At 48.1% G+C, this 22,024-nt stretch overlaps 1 protein-coding gene across 5 annotated transcripts in view; it reads right to left on the bottom strand.

The window, feature by feature from the left end:
• Nucleotides 1–17,594: 17,594 nt before the first annotated feature.
• LOC119953175 (very low-density lipoprotein receptor-like) overlaps nucleotides 17,595–22,024 on the bottom strand; it is a 91,545-nt gene continuing 87,115 nt past the window's right edge. For all 5 annotated transcript variants that reach the window (XM_038777133.1, XM_038777134.1, XM_038777132.1 and 2 more), the window contains one exon: nucleotides 17,595–21,405. In XM_038777133.1, coding sequence (XP_038633061.1) covers nucleotides 21,393–21,405 — 13 coding nt within the window. In that variant the 3' untranslated portion in view covers nucleotides 17,595–21,392. The remainder of the gene's footprint in view (nucleotides 21,406–22,024) is intronic.

Genomic DNA, 22,024 nt, shown 5'->3' with positions numbered 1-22,024 from the left:
TCTATCTTCATTCTTCGGAGTAACTACATCCCTGAAGCTTCTATCAATGACCAACTCTGCCTCCCGAATGATCCGAAGATCATCCAACTCCAGCTCCAGTTCCCTAACACGGTTTCTGAGGAGCTGGAGATGGGTGCACTTCCCACAGATGAAATCAGCAGGTACACTGATGGCGTCCCTCACCTCAAACATTCTGCAGGAGGAACATTGCACTGCCTTCCCTGCCATCCCCTCTAGATAAAACAAGAAAAAGAAAGGAAGAGCTTACCTGATATTCACTCAACCCCTTAGGTTAGAGGAGGTGGAAGGGTGGGGGACACTACAAGTGTAATGTCTCAGGTTTAGCAACCGCCCAACTTATATACAGGTACTACACACCTTCCCAGAAATCCCCACGGCCGACTTCTGGTTTCCTGCTGTTCTGAAACAAAAAAAACAACTGAAAAAAAAAGTTAGTTAAAAAACAAAGGCCGCCTCTCTTCTAAGGTAAGATTTAAAAGCGGGAAAATTACCTTCCCGACAGACCCCTGGTTACTGCTCTCGCTGCTACCGCTGAACAACTGGTTCCTGACACGTTTGAGGTGCACCTCCGGGTGAGGGATTGGCTCTTGGGTAACGGGTTATGCACTGTGTTCACGGTTGATGACACCTATCCGGAAGTTACAGACCGATGTGGAAACCTGCTACAATTACACCCATGCCGTTACCAGGGGGCTGATCGAGCAGTGTGACTGTGCCACCTCCCTCTGTGACTGGCTCAAATAGCCAGCACTTGGGCAACACCGATCCCCTCAGCCATGACACACTGTGACTGGGCCAAGCTCTGGAGCGCCGCTGTAATGTCCAGGTGGCTCTGGTACTTGGCTGCCTGTGACAGGGCAGTCCTGTCCAATGCCTCGCCACCACCCGCACAGAGAGCCTAGGCCGAAGGCTGATACCTTTCCACTTCCAAGGCCACCAGGAGGCCACCTGTGCTGTGTTGGCCTGGGTGGCATGCATTGCTGATACCGCCTCCTGCCTCTATAGGGGTTGGACTCATCCAACTGCACCTGCAGGCGATTGATGGTTGCTGACAGCCCGTTATGTAGTACCTGGCTCTGCGTCTGCATCTCCACTATCGATGGGATCGTCGATTCCAGATGCCTGAAACCTGTCTGGGTGGCGGCTAGTCCATGGTGTCAGGCCGCCCTCGGACCATCCGCCCTCTTGGGGGTTCCAACCTCCACCTGTTGTACCGCAGCAGGTATGTGGTGCGCAGCAGATAGTGCCGCTGTAGCCTCTTCAATAAAGTGCCCAACCAAGGTGAGTGTCTTTGGGATGGTGGAGGGAGTTGGGGACAGTTGTGATGGGACTGGTGCTCCGGGGTGCCTCGGATTCTGGTTTGGGGGCTCTCGTAACTGGGATCTGCTTGGGGTTGGAGTTAGGGGACAGCAGAAGAACCTTCCTCACCACCAGGTGATCCTGCAACACACAAGACATGACGCATGATTGAATCGTGCGTTGTGTGGGTGGTTAGGGGATGGGGTGGGGGTCCTGCCACATGGGCCACGGGGAACTGCAACTCGCTTAGCATGTGAGAGGTAGTGGGAATGATGCCCACATTCTCCACTCGATTTTCTGGGGCTGGTTTGAAAGCAGGCCAGCAGCACGGTTCAATTCCCGTATCAGCCTACCCGAACAGGCGCTAGAATGTGGCGACTAGGGGCTTTTCACAGTAACTTCATTTGAAGCCTACTTGTGACAATAAGCGATTTTCATTTCATTTCATTTCAGTGGGGGCTCACATGCCCGATGCCGACCTGCACCTCAGTGACTGTCCTCTCCCTGGGCACACCGACCAGGTCCAGTGCCCTCCGCTGCGATGAGGTCCCGCAAATCCGGTAGTTCCCCTCCGGTCTCCTTTCATTCCCAGCGGTAATGCGCCGCCTTCTCTTGGGGGGGTGGGGGGGGGGGGGGGGTGGGGGGGGGGGAGAGCAAGGCATTTAGGCAGTCGGGCGCATGCAGAGTAGCCTCTGCCACCATGGTGCCGGTATTGGTGCTGGCATGTGGTGCAGGGTGTGGAGCGCACACACTGCATGGCGGATGGGGCCTGATCGCCCTCTGGATGGGGTGGGGGTTAGGGGTGTGTGGGATGGGGCTTAGTGCTAGGGGCATGGTGTTGCCTACTCTCCCTGGCCCTGAGGTCGTGCAGCATTTTGAGGCACTGCTGGCCAGCCCTTGTGGTGGGGCCCACAGTGCTCACGGCCTCATCCACTTGCACCCAGGCAGCAGATGGCAGCCTCCTTCCCACCCCAAGGTAACCCACCTGTCCTCCATGGTGTCCTATCAGGGTCTCCTGCTTGGCGCCTGCTAACCAGGGTGCCGCTCTCCATGCTGCCATCTTGTTGGCTGGGATGTGGGGGGTGAAGTGCTAATGTGCAGCTTGTCAGTCTCTCGAGTGCCAATCATGACCCCGGCAAATCGGCCACCGTTTTTCATTGGAATTACTCGAGTTCCACAGCATGTGGTGCTGGCCCACTAACAGTTCATAAATAGATCCAGGACCAGTGCCAATTTTGTTGTCCACCAATTCAGTCCCACGCCAACACATATTCTCTGAAACGGAGAACGCCACCCAATAGCTTTCAATTACCAGTTAAACAATTATTTTTTTTTTAAATATATTTTTATTTGGATATTTTTATAATAATGATCACTTATTGTCACAAGTAGGCTCCAATGAAGTTACTGTGAAAAGCCCAACACTCCCTATCGACCCTCATCAATACTGCCCAACACTCCCTATCGACCCTCATCAATACTGCCCAACACTCCCTATTGACCCCTCATAAATATCTCCCAATACTCCCCATTGATCTTCATAAATACTGTCCAACACTCCCTATTGACTCCCATACAAATGCCTGATTCTCCCTGTTGATTCCCAGAAATACTGCCTAACACTGTCCAATGACCCTCATAAATACTGCCCAACATTCTCTACTGACTCTCATAAATACTGCTCAACACTCTACTGACCCTCAAATACTGCCCAATACTCCCCATCGACCCCCATAAATACTGTCCAACACCCTACTGACCCCCATAAATACTGCCCAACACTCACTCTTGACCCACATAAATACTGCCCAACACTCCCTACTGACCCCCATAAATACTGCCCCACTCTCTATTGACCCCCATAAATACTGCCCAACACTCCCTATTGACCCCCATAAATACTGCCTCACACACCCTATTGATCCCCATAAATACTGCCCCACACACCCTATTGATCCCCATAAATACTGCCCCACGCACCCTATTGATCCCCATAAATACTGCCCCACACACCCTATTGATCCCCATAAATACTGCCCCACGCACCCTATTGATCCCCATAAATACTGCCCCACACACCCTATTGATCCCCATAAATACTGCCCAACACTCCCTATTGATCGCCATAAATACTGCCCAACACTCCCTATTGACCCCCATAAATATTGCCCCACACACCCTATTGATTCCCATAAATACTGCCCCACACACCCTATTGATCCCCATACATACTGCCCAACACTCCCTATTGACCCCCATAAATACTGCCCCACACACCCTATTGATTCCCATAAATACTGCCCAACACTCCCTATTGATCCCCATAAATACTGCCCAACACTCCCTATTGATCCCCATAAATACTGCCCAACACTCCCTATTGACCCCCATAAATACTGCCCCACACACCCTATTGATTCCCATAAATACTGCCCAACACTCCCTATTGACCCCCATAAATACTGTCCAACACTCCCTATTGACCCCTGTAATGAACTCTAATTGGCTTTATTGGTTGGCCAATTGGAGTATGAGCTCCCTCAATGATGGCTCATTGAGGGGGCCCATATAAGCACTTGTGTAGGCTTTGTGAGCCAGTCTTAAGTTGACTGGACTGCTAGCAGCACTGTTTGTAGCTGGTCCTGTAATATCGTTATTGTAAATAAATATTGGTGTGGTGACGGAACTCCTGCTTCCCGTGGATTACTACAACCCCCATAAATACTGCCTAACACCCTCTATTGACTGCCATAAATACTACCCAACACTCCCTATTGACCCCATAAATACTGCCTAACATCCTCTATTGACCCCCATAAATACTGCCCCACACACCCTATTGATCCCCATAAATACTGCCCAACACTTCCTATCGACCCTCATCAATACTGCCCAACACTCCCTATCGACCCTCATCAATACTGCCCAACACTCCCTATCGACCCTCATCAATACTGCCCAACACTCCCTATCGACCCTCATCAATACTGCCCAACACGCCCTATCGACCCTCAATACTGCCCAACACGCTCTATCGACCCTCATCAATACTGCCCAACACTCCCTATTGACCCTCATAAATACTGCCTAACACCCTCTATTGACCCCCATAAATACTGAGTAACACTCCCTATTGACCCTCATAAATACTGCCTAACACCCTCTATTGACCCCCATAAATACTGCCCAGCATTCTCTATTGACCCCATAAATACTGAGTAACACTCACTATTGACCCTCATAAATACTACCCAACACTCCCTATTCACCCCCATAAATGCTGCCCCACGCTCTCTACTGGACATCAAGGCAGCACTTGGCTGAGTACAGCATCAAGGAGCCTGAGCTAAACTGGAGTCAATGGGAATCAGGGGAAAACTCTCCGCTGGTCGGAGTCATACCTGGCAAAAAGAAAGATGTTTGTGGTGGTTGGAAGGTAATCATTCAGCTCCAGGACATCACTGCAGGAGTTGTTGAGTAGCTATTCCTAGGCTTAACCATCTTCAGCTGCTGCATTAATGACCTTCCTTCCATCATGAGGTAAGAAGTGGGGATGTTTGCAGATGACTGCATAATGTTCAGCACCATTCGCGACTCCTCAGATAATGAAGCTGTTCATATCCAAATGCAGCAAGACCTGGACAATATTCAGGCTTGGGCTGATAAGTGGCAAGTTACACTTGCACCACACAAGTGCTAGGCAATGATCATTTCCTACAAGAGAGGATCTAACCGTCGCCCCTTGAAATTCAATGTCATTACCATCGCTGAATTCCCCACAATCAACAGCTTGGGGGTTACCATTGATCAGAAACTGAACTGGACTAGCCACGTTAATACTATGGCTACCAGGGCAGGTCAATGGCTTAAATACATGAATAGGATGGGAATAGAGGGATATGGATTCAGGAAGTGTAGAAGTTTTTAGATTGGATGGGCAGCATGGTTGGCGCAGGCTTGGAGGGCCGAAAGGCCTGTTCCTGTGCTGTACCTTTCTTTGTTCTTTGACCCCACAAATACTGCCCCATACTCTATTGGCCCCCATAGTGTCCAACACCGTATTGATCACCATAAATACTACCCTACACACCCGATTGACTCACATAAATACTGCCCAACACTCCCTATTGACCCCCATAAATGCTGCCCCACCCTCTGTATTGACCCCCATAAATACTGCCCCACACTCTCTACTGACCCTACAAATACTGCCCCACACTCTCTACTGACCTCCATAAATAGTGTCCAACACTCCGTATTGATCCCCATAAATACTGCCCAATATTCTCTATTGACCCCCATAAATACTGCCCAACACTCCCTATTGACCCTCAATACTGCCCAACACTCCCTATTGACCCTCATAAATACTGCCTAACACCCTCTATTGACCCCCATAAATACTGCCCAATATTCTCTATTGACCCCCATAAATACTGCCCAGCACTCTCTATTGACCCCCATAAATACTGCCCAGCACTCTCTATTGACTCCCATAAATACTGCCTAACACCCTCTATTGACCCCCATAAATACTGCCCAGCACCCTCTATTGACCCCCATAAATACTGCCCAGCACCCTCTATTGATCCCCATAAATACTGCCTAACACCCTCTATTGACCCCCATAAATACTGCCCAGCACTCTCTATTGACCCCCATAAATACTGCCCAGCACTCTCTATTGATCCCCATAAATACTGCGTAACATTCCCTATTGACCCCCATAAATGTTGCCCAATATTCCCCATTGATCCTCAAATACTGCCCTCCACTCCCTATTGACCCCCGTAAACACTGCCCAACACTCCCTATTGACCCCCGTAAATATTGCCCAACACTCTCTATTGCCCCCATAAATACTGCCCAACACTCCCTATTGACCCCCATAAATACTCCCCAACACTCCCTATTGACCCCCATAAATACTGCCCAACACTCCCTATTGACCCCCATAAATACTGCCCAATACTCCCTATTGACCCCCATAAATACTGCCCAACACTCCCTATTGACCCCCGTAAATATTGCCCAACACTCTCTATTGCCCCCATAAATACTGCCCAATACTCTCTATTGACCCCTATAAATACTGCCCAACACTCCCCATTGACCCCTCATAAATATTGCCCATGACTCCCCATTGACCCTCAAATACTGTCTAACACTCCCTATTGACTCCCATAAATACTGCCTAACACCCTCTATTGACCCCCATAAATACTGCCCAGCACCCTCTATTGACCCCCATAAATACTGCCCAGCACCCTCTATTGATCCCCATAAATACTGCCTAACACCCTCTATTGACCCCCATAAATACTGCCCAGCACTCTCTATTGACCCCCATAAATACTGCCCAGCACTCTCTATTGATCCCCATAAATACTGCGTAACATTCCCTATTGACCCCCATAAATGTTGCCCAATATTCCCCATTGATCCTCAAATACTGCCCTCCACTCCCTATTGACCCCCGTAAACACTGCCCAACACTCCCTATTGACCCCCGTAAATATTGCCCAACACTCTCTATTGCCCCCATAAATACTGCCCAACACTCCCTATTGACCCCCATAAATACTGCCCAACACTCCCTATTGACCCCCATAAATACTGCCCAACACTCCCTATTGACCCCCATAAATACTGCCCAATACTCCCTATTGACCCCCATAAATACTGCCCAACACTCCCTATTGACCCCCGTAAATATTGCCCAACACTCTCTATTGCCCCCATAAATACTGCCCAATACTCTCTATTGACCCCTATAAATACTGCCCAACACTCCCCATTGACCCCTCATAAATATTGCCCATGACTCCCCATTGACCCTCAAATACTGTCTAACACTCCCTATTGATTCCTATAAATACTGCCGAACGCTCTCTATTGACACCCATAAACACTGTCCAACACTGCGTACTGACCCTCATAAATACTGTCCAACACTCCCTATTGACTTCCATACATACTGCCGAACGCTCTCTATTGACACCCATAAACACTGTCCAACACTGCGTATTGACCCTCATAAATACCGTCCAACACTCCCTATTGACCCTCATAAATACTGCCCAACACTCCCTATTGATTCCCATAAATACTGCCGAACACACCCTATTGACCCCCATAAACAACTGTCCAACACTCCCTATTGACCCCCATACATACTGCCCAACTCTCCATAGTCACCCCTCAATATTTATTGCCCAATACTCCCCATCAACCCTCATAAATACTGCCCAACACTCCCTACTGACACCCATAAATACTGCCCCACACACCCTATTGATTCCCATAAATACTGCCCAACACTCCCTATTGATTCCCATAAATACTGCCCAACACTCCCTATTGATTCCCATAAATACTGCCCAACACTCCCTACTGACCCCCATAAATACTGCCCAACACTCCCTACTGACCCCCATAAATACTGCCCAACACTCCCTATTGACCCCCATAAATACTGCCCAATACTCTCTATTGACCCCTATAAATACTACCCAGCACTCCCTATTGACCCCATAAATACTGCCCAATACTCCCTACAGACCCCCATAAATACTGCCCCACACTCCCTATCGACCCCCATAAATACTGCCCAACACTCCCTATTGACCCCCATAAATACTGCCCAACACTCTCTATTGACCCCCATAAATACTGCCCCACACACCCTATTGATTCCCATAAATACTGCCCAACACTCCCTATTGATCCCCATACATACTGCCCAACACTCCCCATTGACCCCTCATAAATATTGCCCATGACTCCCCATTGACCCTCAAATACTGGTATGGAGGTTATTAGCTACGAGGAGCGGTTGGATAAACTCGTTTTCACTGGAACAACGGAGGTTGAGGAATTAGAGGTTTACAAAATTACGAGTGGCATGGACAGAATGGATAGTCAGACACTTTTTCCCAGGGTGGAAATGTCAATTACTAGGGAACATAAGTTTAAGGTGCGAGGGGATAAGTTTTTTTACACAGAGTGGAATGCGCTGCCTGGGAGGGTATAAGCAGATATGATAGCGACAAAGAGGCCACTGGTAAATACGTGAATAGGATGGGAATAGAGGAATGCAGACCTGGAAGTGCAGAAGGATTTAGTTTAGACAGGCATCATGATTGGCGCAGGCTTGGATGGCTGAAAGACCTGTTCCTGTGCTATACTTTGTTCTTTGACTTGGGTGGCAGGTTGGACTCTGCCCCAGCCAAGACTAGTGAGGCTTTTGAGGTTTTGTATTGTATCCGTTGAAAGTTGGAGCCCCGGCCAGGTTGTCAATGTTGGAGTTCTTGGAAGGTTTGTCTATCGCGGTGGTAGAGCAGAGAGAAGGGGCGAACTGGAGTTTCGTCTGATAAAATGCATGGGTCTGATGTAGTCGGGTAATGTGCTGGGGACTGATGGAATACTTGATCGGATTTTATATGAAGTTTATGGGACAGTTGGCCCCGTTGCTGTTTGAAATGTTTCAGATTTCGATGTCTTAGGGATGTTGCCAGCCACATTGGCGCAGGTGTCGATTTCCTTGATTTTAAAGCAAGATAAGGATCCAGCAGTGTGTGGGTCGTATCACCCTATTTTGTTACTGAATGCAGATGCAAAGTTGTTGGTGAAAGTTTTGCCTATGTGCCCCTTGCCCTGCCTTCCAGGGTTATATTGAATAAGCAGATCGGGTTTGAGGAGGGTAGGCAGTTGTCGGCCAATGTTCAGAGACTGCTTAATGTGGTTCTATCCCCCGCTTCCAGACCCTGAGCCTGAGCTGATTATTTCATTAGATGTGGAAGAGGCGTTTGATAGGGTGGAGTGGAGATATTTGTTTGAGATCCTCAAGAGGTATGGCTTTGGGATTAAATTGATAGCTTGGATCCAGCTCTTATGTAGGGCCCCCATCATCAAACGTTTATATGAATGCTTTGAATTCAAAGTATTTCTACCTGATGAGAGGCACGAGACAAGGGGTGTCCCCGCGATTGTTTGCCTTGGCAACTGAATCTCTAGCCATTGCATTGAGGTAATCTACGAAGTGGAGGAGGAAGGAACAGATGGTATCATTGTTTGCGGATGATTTGTTTTATGTGATGGACCCTCTCGCCAGTGCAGCGGAGATAATGAAGCTCCTCGGAGGTTTTGCTCCTTCTCGGGGCATAAATTGAAGTACAATTCCGGTGAAGCGCCCAGGGAGGGGAACTGAGCTGAGGAGGTTGCCTTTCACCTGGCCAGGGCCAGCTTCCATTATCTGGGAATTCGGGTGGCCCAAGATTGGGCCTTGCTCCATGAACTGAACTTTTGGGATCCAGCAAGCTGGCGAAGGCTGACTTGAATAGACAGCGTGGTAGCACAGTGGTTAGCACTATGGCTTCACAGCACTAGGGTCCCAGTTTTGATTCCCGGCTCGGGTCACTGTCTGTGCGGAGTCTACACGTTCTTCCCGTGTCTGCGTGGGTTTCCTCCCACAAGTCCAAAAGACGTGCGACAGTGAATTGGATATTCTGAATTCTGCCTCAGTGTACCCGAACAAGCGCCGGAATGTGGCGACTAGGGGCTTTTCACAGTAACCTCATTGTAGTGTTAATGTAAGCCTACTTTTGACAATAAAGATTATTATTATTATAAGAGGTGTGTTAGGGCAGCACGGTGGCACAGTGGGTTAGCACTGCAGTCTCACGGCGCCAGGGTCCCAGGTTCGATCCCGGCTCTGGGTCACTGTCCGTGTGGAGTTTTCCCGTGTTTCCGTGGGTTTCGCCCCCACAACCCAAAAATATGCAGGCTAGGTGGATTGAACATGCTAAATTGCCCCTTAATTGGAAAAAATGAATTGGGTACACAAAATTTATTTTTTTTAAAAGAGGTGTGTTATGGGCCAGGGTTTAGAAAACTTCAAAGTATATCGTGGAGTTCACCTGACCTACAATTGTTTATAGGTTTTGGTTATGAGGAGTACAAGGTCCTGCCTTTCATGTGTTGTTCAACAGAGGTCTTAAGCACTTTTAATCAAAAAGAAAGTTTATTCTACAAATTTAGTTAACATTTTTATAAACACACAGGAAGCATTTTTATCAACTACAAACATAAATATCCCACACAGCTACAGTAATCTATTTATAACCCTTAATTAATTCCCTTAACTGTTTCAATTTAATAACAACACCTCATAAACCAGAAAACCCTTTTTACCAAAACAGTAGGTTTGAATTCCTTCCTGAAAGCAGTTATCTCTTTTAAGTTATCAAGTAATGGAAACAACTTTTAAAATGCAGAAAGGACAAGACTTCTGTCTGAATCCAGCAGCCAAAAATGAAAACGAAAGCAAAAAAAACTCAGAGCCACAAAACAGCCCAAAGCAAAACAAAAGTAAAACCCAGAGCCACAGCCCAGCTCCACCCACACTGACATCACTGAAGCTATTAGATAAGACAAAAAAATTATTGAAGGGACAGTCCCATGACACCTCCCCCAAGAAAAAAAAAGTAAACCATTAACTTCAAAGATGGTTTCATTTTTCACTATTTCACTTTTCCAATAAGAACAATTGACAATAAAGGTACATTTTTTAAAAACAAAACAGGCAAACATTGATAATAACACAGTCCTCCCCAGAGGGTAAGACAGACTGAGGAATTATGGGCGGTGCTTCCGCAATTTTCACTCTCACTTCCCTCAGTAACCTGGGATGCATCTCATCCAGTCCTGGAGCTTTAAGTACGGGTTGGATCCAATATCTCCTCCCTATCAATTTTAATTCTTTCCAGTGGATGCATTGTACCTCCCCTTTCACCATGGCCCAGGTTGCTAAGGCAAATCTAGCAAAGTCCGCGTGTTTTAAACAGAGACAGTTATGTGATATTAGTTCAATTGTGCTTTGGCTGTGCCAACTCAAACTTGCGGATTGTAGCAATTCTCCAACTTAGCACCTGTGTAGAGTCCATGCTGGTTTTCTGCCTTTTATCTCTGTAGCCCTCCATTGCCACTTGTGAAAGCCTCGATTGAACCTGCCTCCAAATATTGCCAATGACCTTAAATTGGTGTCTATTATATAACCAGTGAGGGATTGTGTTTAGAGTAGCCTCTTGTACATCACAGGTACTAATGTTAAAACCAAGGCTCTCTACTGTCCAGGGTGGTGTGGTGTCCTGAGAGGGGGCTCAGCCAGCTGGGCTTTAGAGTCATTGAGTTTTACAGTACAGAACGAGGCCCATCAGCCCATCATGTTTGTGCTGACCATCAAATGTCAATTTACGCTAATCCTGTTTCCCAGCACTTGGGCCGTCACCATGTGTGCTCAGGTGTTTCAGATCTCACCTAAACGCTTAAATGTCGCGAAGGGTTCCTGCCTCCACCACCTCTTCAGCCAAGTTCCAGATTCCAACCACCCTCTGGGTAAAAAAGCTTTTCCTCAAATCCCCTGGTCATTGATCCCTTCACTAAGGGCAAAATTCCTTCCTATCCACCCTATCCAGCGCAGAGAGGGTGGCCCCCTGACCCCTGCCACGAAACATTACATCACGTCCCCGGAAGAGATGAGATGAAGTCCATCACTTTTCGGTCCTGAGCTGTTGCAGTCCCCCGAGCAGGACTCCTCGGGGCCGGGTGAAAGCGAGACCCCAGAGGGCTCCTTCCGCCCGGTGCCATTTTGCACCCCAGAGGCGTTCCTTTTCGCAATGCCGAAGGGCTGTGGCTGCTCCCTGACCTTAGGGACACTGGGCGGTGGTGGCGAGGAGAGCCCCCACCTCTCCGCCCCAGCCTCCAACGTCGGGCATCCCCATCTCCATCCCGGAGCATTTTGCAGAACTGTTCCCGGGTCTCTCTGGTGGCCCGACGTCACAAGAGGAAGGGGGTCTGAGCCGCCACCTCCCTCTGGCCTGATTTGGACAGCACTGTAGCATAGTGGTTAGCACAATTACTTCACAGCTCCAGGGTCCCAGGTTCGATTCCTGGCTGGGTCATTGTCTGTGCGGAGTCTGCACGTTCTCCCCGTGTGTGTGTGGGTTTCCTCCGGTTTCCTCCCACAGTCCAAAGATGTGGTTAGGTGGATTGGTCATGATAAATTGCTCTTAGTGTTGGGTGGGGTTACTGGGTTATGGGGATAGGGTGAGGTGTGGGCTTGGGTAGGGTGCTCTTTCCAAGAGCCGGTGCAGACTCGATGGGCCGAATGGCCTTCTTCTGCACTGTAAATTCTGTGATACAATCAGAGGAGTCTGCGAGGAACCAGTCGGTTGACGATCAGGGGGTAGGATCGAGGCAAACCCAGGGCTAGTTGGTGGGACCATGCCGTTCGCCATGATGTTACTCATCCGGTCTTCCTGCGTCAATGTTAAAGAGGCGGGAGACGCGGACGCAACTGAGCAGTGCCGACTGGAATCTTTCCTTGCTGGACTCCTGAGGGACCAGAGGGGCCTGCGCCCCTCCGCTCTTTCCGAGCATTGAAAAGGTGAAGGTAGCACTTTACCACTGACATAGAGGTAACCATAGCAAGCCTCAACATTAACGGCAGCAGGAACGCGCTTCGCAGGTTCCAGAACTTTCTCGGTCCACCGGGATGGGAAGTATGCGCAGTTCTTCCTGCAAGAAACCCACATCGCTCCGGCAGACGAAGCCACATGGCTCCTGGAGTGGCGAAGGGGGGTGTTCTACATGAGTCAGCTAACCTCACGATTAGGCAGGGTGGCTATCTTGTTGGCTCCACACTTTCAGCCAGAGACCTTGGGCGTCAAGGAGCCAGTGCCAGGCTGGTTGCTGAACTTGACGGTCCGCGAGGGGGTTGAATTCCTTCCGCAAGGGGGTCGAGGTACTTCACTTAGTGAGTGTCTATGCTCCCCAGGCTGGCCAGCAGCAGACGACTTTCTTCGAACAAGTGTCCACACATCTTGGCACCATCGACGAGGGCGGTTGCATCGTCCTGGGGGGGGGGGGGGGGGGGGATTTAATTGCACCCTCGGGACAAAGGACCGCCTCGGTACCCAGTGCAGCTCTCATGTGGTGGTGAAGTTAAGGAACCTGGTCAGGTTCTTTGACTTGGTGGACATCTGGTGGACTCTCCATCCTGACTCCAGCCTCTTCACTTTTGTGAGGCCTGGGGCCGGGGCGTCCAGAGTCGACCGCCTCTACATTTAAAGGGTGTACCTGCCCCGTGTCCTGACAGCGTCTGTGCAGCAGGTGCCGTGCTTGGACCGCCGTCTGGCATTTTAACAACCCGCTGCTGGAGGACGAGCGGTTCCTGGGCTCCTTTCATCACTTCTGGACCGGCTGGCGAAGGAAGCGGGGAGGCTTCCACTCCTTGAGGCTATGGTGGGACGGGGGCAAGTCTCATGTCCGTAACTTCCGTCAGGAGTATGCGAGGGGGTCGACAAAGTGGTGGAAATCTAGGGTCGAGGGGTTGGAGAAGGAGGTGCTCGACCTGGAGTCACGTCTCGGTCAGCCCGATGAAGACCCAGCCCTGCGACTGTATACAGAGAGAAGGGGGGCACGCTGCGGGACCTGCAACTTGTCAGGTCCCAGGGTACGTATGTCAGGTCACAGATCGAGACCCACCCCGACATGGACCGCGGCACCCCCATCTTCTACTCGCTGGAAAAATGGAGCGGGGTCAGTCAGCAGCTCCTTACGCTGCTGGCCACAACGGGTCTCTGATCTGGAGGAGTTTCAGGCCCAAATTTGAAGCTTCAACCTCTTCTCTCCGGATCCGTCCATCGAGGAAGCTTGTAGAGTTTTGTGGGAGGACCTACCGCAGGTCGGCCCAGAGGGTGCCTGGAGGCTTGATGCCCCTATAAACCTGGGGGAGCTGATCGGCACCCTCAACAGCCTGTCCAGGGGCAAAACCCCAGGGCTAGACAGGCTGACCGTGGAGTTCTTCAGGACGCTTTGGGCGTCCTGGGGAGTGACTATGCTGGGGTCCTGGGGGAAAGTATCGTGGCCGGAGAGATGCCGCTCTCATGGCGCAGGGCCACCATTTCATTGCTGCCAAAGAGGGGGGATCTCCGCCATCTTAAAAACTAGCATCCGGTCTCCCTCTGACGACTAGTCCTGCATGGTCCCGGGCCGCACGATCCACGACAACATCCATCTGGTCCAGGACCTGGTCCATCATTTCCAGAGGGCTGGTATGTCGAGCGCCATCCTGTCCCTTGATCAGGAGAAGGCATTCGACAGGGTGGATCGCGAATATTTATTCGGGACTCTGTAAGCATTTGGGTTTGGGGTGCAATTTGTCGCCCAGATCCGACTTCTGTACACTGCTGCAGTGTCTCGGTAAGGTTAACGGGTCCCTGACGCCACCCCTTCGCTTTGGGAGAGGAGTGCATCAGGGCTGCTTTTGTCTGGACAACTTTATTCTATTTGCGTGGAGCCTTTCCTGTGCCTCCTGCGGAGGAGGCTGTCGGGACAGCTTCTGTGTGGGCCGGGCTTTGGGTTGGTCCTCTCGGCTGACGCTGATGACGTGCTCCTCATGTTCACCGAACCTGCTGACCTGCGGAGGATGCGAGAGTGCCAGGCTGTCCACCGCATCCTCTGCCAGGATCAACTGGGCCAAGTTTTCCGGGCTCCGGGTCGGTCCGTGGCAGACGGACTCCCTCCCAGAGGGGCTCAGGCCTTTCACCTGGAGCAGGACCAGCCTCCTTTATGTGGGAGTCCACCTTTGCCCGGCTGAGGGATCCTTTTTTAAAAAATAAATTTAGATTATCAATTCATTTTTTCCAATTAAGGGGCAATTTAGCAAGGCCAATCCACCTACCCTGCACATCTGGATTGTAAGAATGAAACCCATACAAACACAGGGAGAATGTGCAAACTCCACAGGGACATTCGAGCCGGGATCGAACCTGGGAGCTCGGCCCGTGAGGCAGCAGAGCTAAGCACTGCGCCACCATGCTGCTCCCGGGGCTGAGGAATCCTGGCCGGCTAGCTGGCAGGAGCTGGAGACCAAGGTCACCGCTCGCTTGAGACACTGGACAGGACTGCTCCGAGTGCTGTCTTACAGGGGTCGAGTTCTCGTCATAAACCAGCTGATAGCCTCCATGTTGTGGTGCCAGCTGGTCACTTTGACCCCTTCCCTTACTTTGTCACAAAGATCCAGAGAATGCTTGTAGAGTTCTTCTGGGACAAGAGACTGCACTGGGGCGCTGCTGAGGTTTTGAGTCTCCCGCTTAGGGAGGGCGGCCAGGCACTGGTGTGCCTTCACACCCAGATGGTGACCTTCCACCTTCAGTCCCTGCAGCGATAACTTTATGTTGAGCCCCCTCCATGATGGTGTGCCCTAGCGCCACTTTTCCTGAGCCAGGTGCACGGCCCCGAATTATGACTTGCAGCTCCTGTTCATAGATCTGCAGGGTCTTTGTTACCCTCTGCAGGCGTTGACCATCTCTTACCAGGATCTACACAAAGTCTGGAACATGGTTGCCTTGCGCCGCAGTTCTCCCCTGTCAGGAGTACTGGCTGTTGTCAAAGAGACGCTGCTCAGGAATCCGCACCTCCACTCCATTTTGAGTGGCTGGCGGAGGAGCGAGCATTGGCTGCCGGGGTGACCAGGATTGGGAAGTGCTGGGTGGCGGAGGAGTGGGCTGGATGACACCCCACGAGTCAGTACAACGTGCGGCGGTGGACATCTGGCTCGTGGCCAATACCATCCGAGACCTCAAAGCGGTCGTGCTCAGGCCCAATGGAACCCGCTGTTTGGAGGACGCACAGGTGTGCGGTGGTATCCGGTCTGGGCGAACCCCTGCCCGGATGGAATTCCACATTGGCCCCAGGCCCCGAATTTGCCCTGGGGGCTGGTGCCCCACAATCCTAGCCGGCGCGGAGGGGTTTTCAGTACGGGCTGCTGCTGCACACCCTTCACCTCCTTACCCTCACCCGTCGTCTGGACACGTCATAGCGTGCCTTGTTGCCATCCAGCGGCGGAGGGTCCCACTAGAGGTTCTTCTATGGATGAGTCCTCCCCCTCAATCTTGGAGAGCTGGGGTGGAGGGTGTTGCGTGCAGCAGTGCCATACAATCACCGATTCACAGACTCGCAAGAAGCCTGCCATTTTTGCGGCCTTGTGGAGTCCGTGGACCATGTCTATGTTACATGTTTTAGGCTGCACTCCCTTTTTAGTTTTCTAACCAATCTTTTGCTGGAGTTTTGTTTGCACTCAGCCCCACGCTCCTGATGTACGGGCACCTGGTGCGGGGAAGGCGGAGGACCGCATTGTGAACCTGCTCCTGGGCCTGGTGAAGCATGCCATTTATAGGTCCAGGCAGCAGGCAACCAAGAGGGGTCATCCGGCCAGACTGTCTGCCCTCTTCAACGGCTACATTCGCGTCCGGGTGTCCCTGGAATGGGAGCATGCGGTGTCTACGGGCACCATCAAGGCCTTCCGTGACTCAGTGGGCACCGCAGGGGTTGGGGAGCTTTATTGATCCCTCTAATTTGATGTTTTTAAGTTTCCGTTGATCTTTGTTCTGTTCAGGCTGTGCCCCTAACAGGAGCGGCCCTTTTTTGCTTTGTCCCTCGGTTTGTTTCCTTTCTACTGTTTTGTTGGTGGACCTCAAAAGAGTGGCCAATCCACCTACCCTGCACATCCTTGGGTTGTGCGGGTGAGATCCACGCAGGCATGGGGAGAATGTGCAAATTCCACAGTCACCCGGGTCCTCAGCACTGTAGGCAGCAGTGCTAACCACTGCGTCACAGTGTCGCCCTGGCCTTCTGTTATAACTATTCTTTAATTCCTTGTATAGGAAGGAAAATTGAACCATTTCAGATGGAAGAGAGGTACAGAGTTTGGACGAATGCAACAATACTGGGTGCTTCCAAAGATCGAACGTGTACACTGCCTTTATCCCAGTCTAAGTGGGAATTAAGGAAGCAGTCCTAGCTTCCATTTCTTGTCTTAACAATGGAAAAAGCAATGTCAGAGTTCTCAGATATAAATTAATTGAGATAACAATTGAGAAATAATGACTCCAACATAGTTACAGTCAACATCAGAACGGGAAAGGAAAAGGAGACTCTAAAGTTCACTGGGATAAACAGTGTAGTGTATTACTGGGTAATTTCCCATGACAGCTTTCCACCCACACTACCCCAGAACCACCGGAATATTGGCTAGTGGATTTTCAGAAAACCTAGGCCATAAACTATTCACACTGGACAAGGTCATGACTGATAGCAGAATGAATCAAGATGATTAAATCAGATAGGAATCCACAAAAAAAATGTTAAAAACCACACTGGAGCAAAGACATCCCCCTCAGACACAGGAAAGAATGGTCCATAAGATTCGATTTAATCCAATGTCTGAGTTTTAATTCAATTATTACAGAGTAAATCAGTTAATGGCACCAGTAGCAACTATTAAATCAATTAACAACTCAGGTAATGAAAATAACTAACCAGATTTTCATCACTATACATTTAAACTTGTTTATTGCTGACATTTCAATCATTCTCCCTGGCTGGGAAGAATGTCAAACGCAAAGGCTGTGAATATGGCCACTGAGCAGTGCAAGGAATTCAAGGAGATAATTCACACACAACAATCTCCTAGTTTCACTATAATCAACAGTACCCTATTTCACTAGATTCATTGAACAATTTATGATTTTAAGTGCAATCCTGGAACAGAATTGTGTGCGGATGCAGCAAATAGTTCTTTTTTACACTACAGTGTAATCAGTTTATCAAACTTAATTCTCGGAATCCAATTTGTGTGGCTGGCTTACATAACAGAGCCAAAGATCAGATTCTATGTCAGTTTTGCTCAGAGGTTAAGCGAGGAAGATACAGCAGGCAGAGTAGACAGGGTTTTGGGAGTGAATTTTGCACTCTGAAGTCTAAATAAAGTTGGCCATGTGGATTAGTCACTTGATTATAGTCAGCAACTCCTGCTGGCAATTGGATGCCTCTCTATAAACGGCAGTAAGTTTTAAGTTATCCTATGGAGTGCAGAGCACAGGGAAGAAGGATAGATGGCTGGGAAGAGATATTAGGTCAAGAGCAAGCCAACGAATAACTGTGGCACCAATGATTTAGGTTATGATCAGATTATGAACTTTACTTCACTTGCTACACACATGACTAAAAAGGAGAGTGTGGCTGGTAAATATACATTTTTATTTGATGTAGCCCATATCACGATGAGGGGATTGACTAGAACTCTTAATATTAGTCCACAGCTAGTTTGTGGCAGGAGCCAAAATCCAACTCAAGCAAATTGATCCTAGTCGTTCATCTCCATCTGCAGAAGGAGCACTTTGCTGGAAGTGTGAGAGAACATGGCTGGAATCAGCAGCTCTGAATTAGACACAACCCTGTATTTTATTAGCAATTTGGTGCCACTGCAGATCACCAGCATATTAGACACTGAAACCCCTTTTCTAACTGGCAATACATTAATTGTACAACTGATGCCCCAATTACATACAGTTCTACAAAATTATCCACAACTAGGGAAACATCAAATCAAAAATATTCCTAGCAAGGAGACAGTCCTTTTCTAAGAACTACTGATCAGAATGAATTGCCTACTTCATGCAGTCTAGTTCAAGGCAGGAACCAAGATGCCAGTCATTTACAGTGATGTAAAAGACACAAATAGCTCTGCTACAGGAGTTGATCCATCCTGCACTTCACATAACTAAACTATCATGGTTAGCATTCAGGAAGTAAATGATGACGCAAAATATAACAAAAAACACTGGAGTGTAAGTATCAGACAGTATTTGTTCAAGAACTCTACTGTAAATGGTCCTGCTTCTTTATTGTGTGTCTGCTATTTATACTGTGCGAAGAATATGGATGAGCTTTGCTGCAGTGCACTTCTTCAAGTCAGACATAGGGTGGGCTGTCCCAATGGGTTTTAATGCAACTACTGTCCTGGACAGGGGCAGAGAGTCAGCCCTACAGTCACCATCTGTAACCCAGCTAAAGGACATCTTGATGCTTCCAGTGATTTTGCCATCCTGTTTATAGTGAGTAGGAATTAGGCCCTGTGACAGAATGCAGTTCGTTCATTAATTAACCTTTGTGAGCAAATTATTAGATGTGTATGATATACTTTAAGGCAAATCCGCGGAGATTAAACAGCACATGGATGGTATACTCAGCGATTGACAATTTCGCAAAGATTGCAATTTTTAAACTCTTATCAACCACTCAGTAAACCTTGGAAAAGTGGTAAAGAATAAGTTAGCTTAATAAAAGCTTTCAAGTCAATTCATCGTACAGTATAAAAACACTGCACAGGCTTGTTACATGCCAGAAAAAGGGTTAAATGTTTCAGACACCCCTTCTTCAAGACCCCTAACTAAGGCAAACCAACAAAACAAAAGGTGAGAAAAACATATACTCCAGTCAGTGGGGTTCAGAACAGGCCTCTCGATTCTTCAATGATCCTAAGAACCATCTCAGTTGGAAGTTCCCCATCTCCCCGAGATGAACTTCTCTACCTTCGAGCCAACTTCCACTTTTAAACAAGAGTGTACGTTAGTTAACCCTTTAATTACCTCTTACTGTTGGACCAGCTACCTTTTTCACTCTGCAGATGCTGACACCTGCTGAACTGTTTCAGAATTCCAATGTTTTACTTTATGAGAATTCGTACAACCTTTCTAATCCCTCACCCCCAACACTCTAAAGAGGCAGGATGATCGGAGACATTAAATTTGAACTGTTGCCAGTACTTCTGCAGCAGTGGGCAGATGCTGTACATTTTCCTCTTTCGAATCCAGGTATCAGCTAAACCTGCCCACTGCAGTGAGGATTCTGGTCTTGTCCTGCAGATTATGCAGAGTACTAATTCTCGGAATTGAATTCCTTCATGGTGCTGAAATTCAGTCACTTTCAAGCATCGAGTTCACATTTATTCTTATGTTAAAGCAAATAAATTTAGAATAAATAAAATTGTCAGAATTGTTTGAAGATTGTACCATTAGTGAAGGTTACAAGATCACATATGTTGAAATATTTTTTTATTAAAAAATTTTTTTTTTATTAAGGGGCAATTTAGCGTGGCCAATCCACCTATCCTGCACATCTTTTGGGTTGTGGGGGTGAAACCCACGCAGACACGGGGAGAATGTGCAAACTCCTCACGGACAGTGACCCAGAGCCGGGATTCGAACCCAGGTCCTCAGCGCCGTAGGCAGCAATGCTAACCACTGTGCCACCGTGCTGCCCTATATGTTGAAATATTTAAAATTACGAAATATCTGAAGCCAATAGTACAGAGCAGGGATGCCCCAAGCATGTCTCTTAAGATATTCTTCTGCTAATGTGTAGTGCATTTTTAGCTTATTAATATTTCAAATATATAATAGCGAGCTCATCAACAGCAATGAGGGAGTGGCAGGTATAGATTTTTAAATCTATAATTTATATATCTGAACAAATTTCTCAGCAATTGAGGTTTAAAACTGTCCCAGGACATTCAGAGAGAGAAATTTCAATTAATACCCTCCAAAATTCTCACCAAGAATCTCTAGCCATTAAACCATGTGAGAGAGGCTTACCTTACTCTGAATTACATAACCAAATTGGCCACAAACAGGGAATAAGAGGACAACACCCCCTAACTGTCTAAAAACTAAAAGATTAATGATTGAAGAAATTCCAATTCATACCTGAGTTCTGTGGCAATTATCATCTTCAATTTTAATCAATACCCATACAGATTTCTTATGGAGTCAATACTTTGGGAATGTGTCCAAGAAATTCCAAATCTCTCTGGTCGCGGTTTGTAGTTTGGCTTAATAAAATATGCTGGCAGATGAAAGGTTTGTATGTTTAATGACAGTTCCTGTCTATGTCCCATTGTAATCATTGCCGGTGACGTTCCTGATGGGTACTCTTTTGGAATATTGGAACCATTTTTTGGACACACTTCCTTCGCATCAAAACAGTACTTCCCACAAATAGTACCCAAACTTTACAAATAAATACATAACCGTTGCCCTGAGCAATAAAATTAATTATTAACGGATCGTAAGGCTGCATTTCACCAACAGCACTGACCACAGGAATCTCTGCTGGAATTGGAAATCCTGCACTTCCAATGGAAAATGTCAGACCTGTCCCTCCTTGTGCTATAGCAAAGACCTGTGAAGACAAATCAGCATCAGATGAGCAGATTCATTAAGAAGTCTCCATTGATTGTCATCTCCAACACTGACACATCTGCAATGCAATTCCGCCACATCTAGTTTCTTTTTTTTGAAATCACACTATTTCTCAGATCTCAATTCAATTGTCCTTGCTTCCATCATTTTGACTAAATGCTTCTCATGTGTTAGAAACCAGAAATCGGGTCTGAAATCTATTCACTTTCCATTTATCTCTAAAATTCAAAATCAAATCAGATTATTATTATGGATTGCTGCTCAAGCAGAATTTGCTAATGGGAAATTCCCAATTGCAGCAATTCCTCAGGAATGTTTGAACCTTTTAAAATGCTGACATCTCGCTCAGCTGCACAAACAAAACAACCCCATTGTCATTCCAGTAACAGACCCTGACGGCGGAGTGCGGACTGGTCATAAAACTGCCTCATCAATATCGTACCACGCCAACGATACTGCACAACATTGCAAGTCTCGTCTATTTATTCAAATCTTGGTGTGGGGCTGGACTACATAACCTTTGACATAGAGATGAGAGTTGGAGCTGGATTATTCACCGTGGCAAAGGGAAAGTGAACAGAAAGAGCAGTATTTTTGTA

Source organism: Scyliorhinus canicula, chromosome 18, assembly GCF_902713615.1.
Source record: "Scyliorhinus canicula chromosome 18, sScyCan1.1, whole genome shotgun sequence".
Classification (NCBI taxonomy): Eukaryota; Metazoa; Chordata; class Chondrichthyes; order Carcharhiniformes; family Scyliorhinidae; genus Scyliorhinus; species Scyliorhinus canicula.
This window is presented reverse-complemented; position numbering and strand designations above follow the sequence as displayed.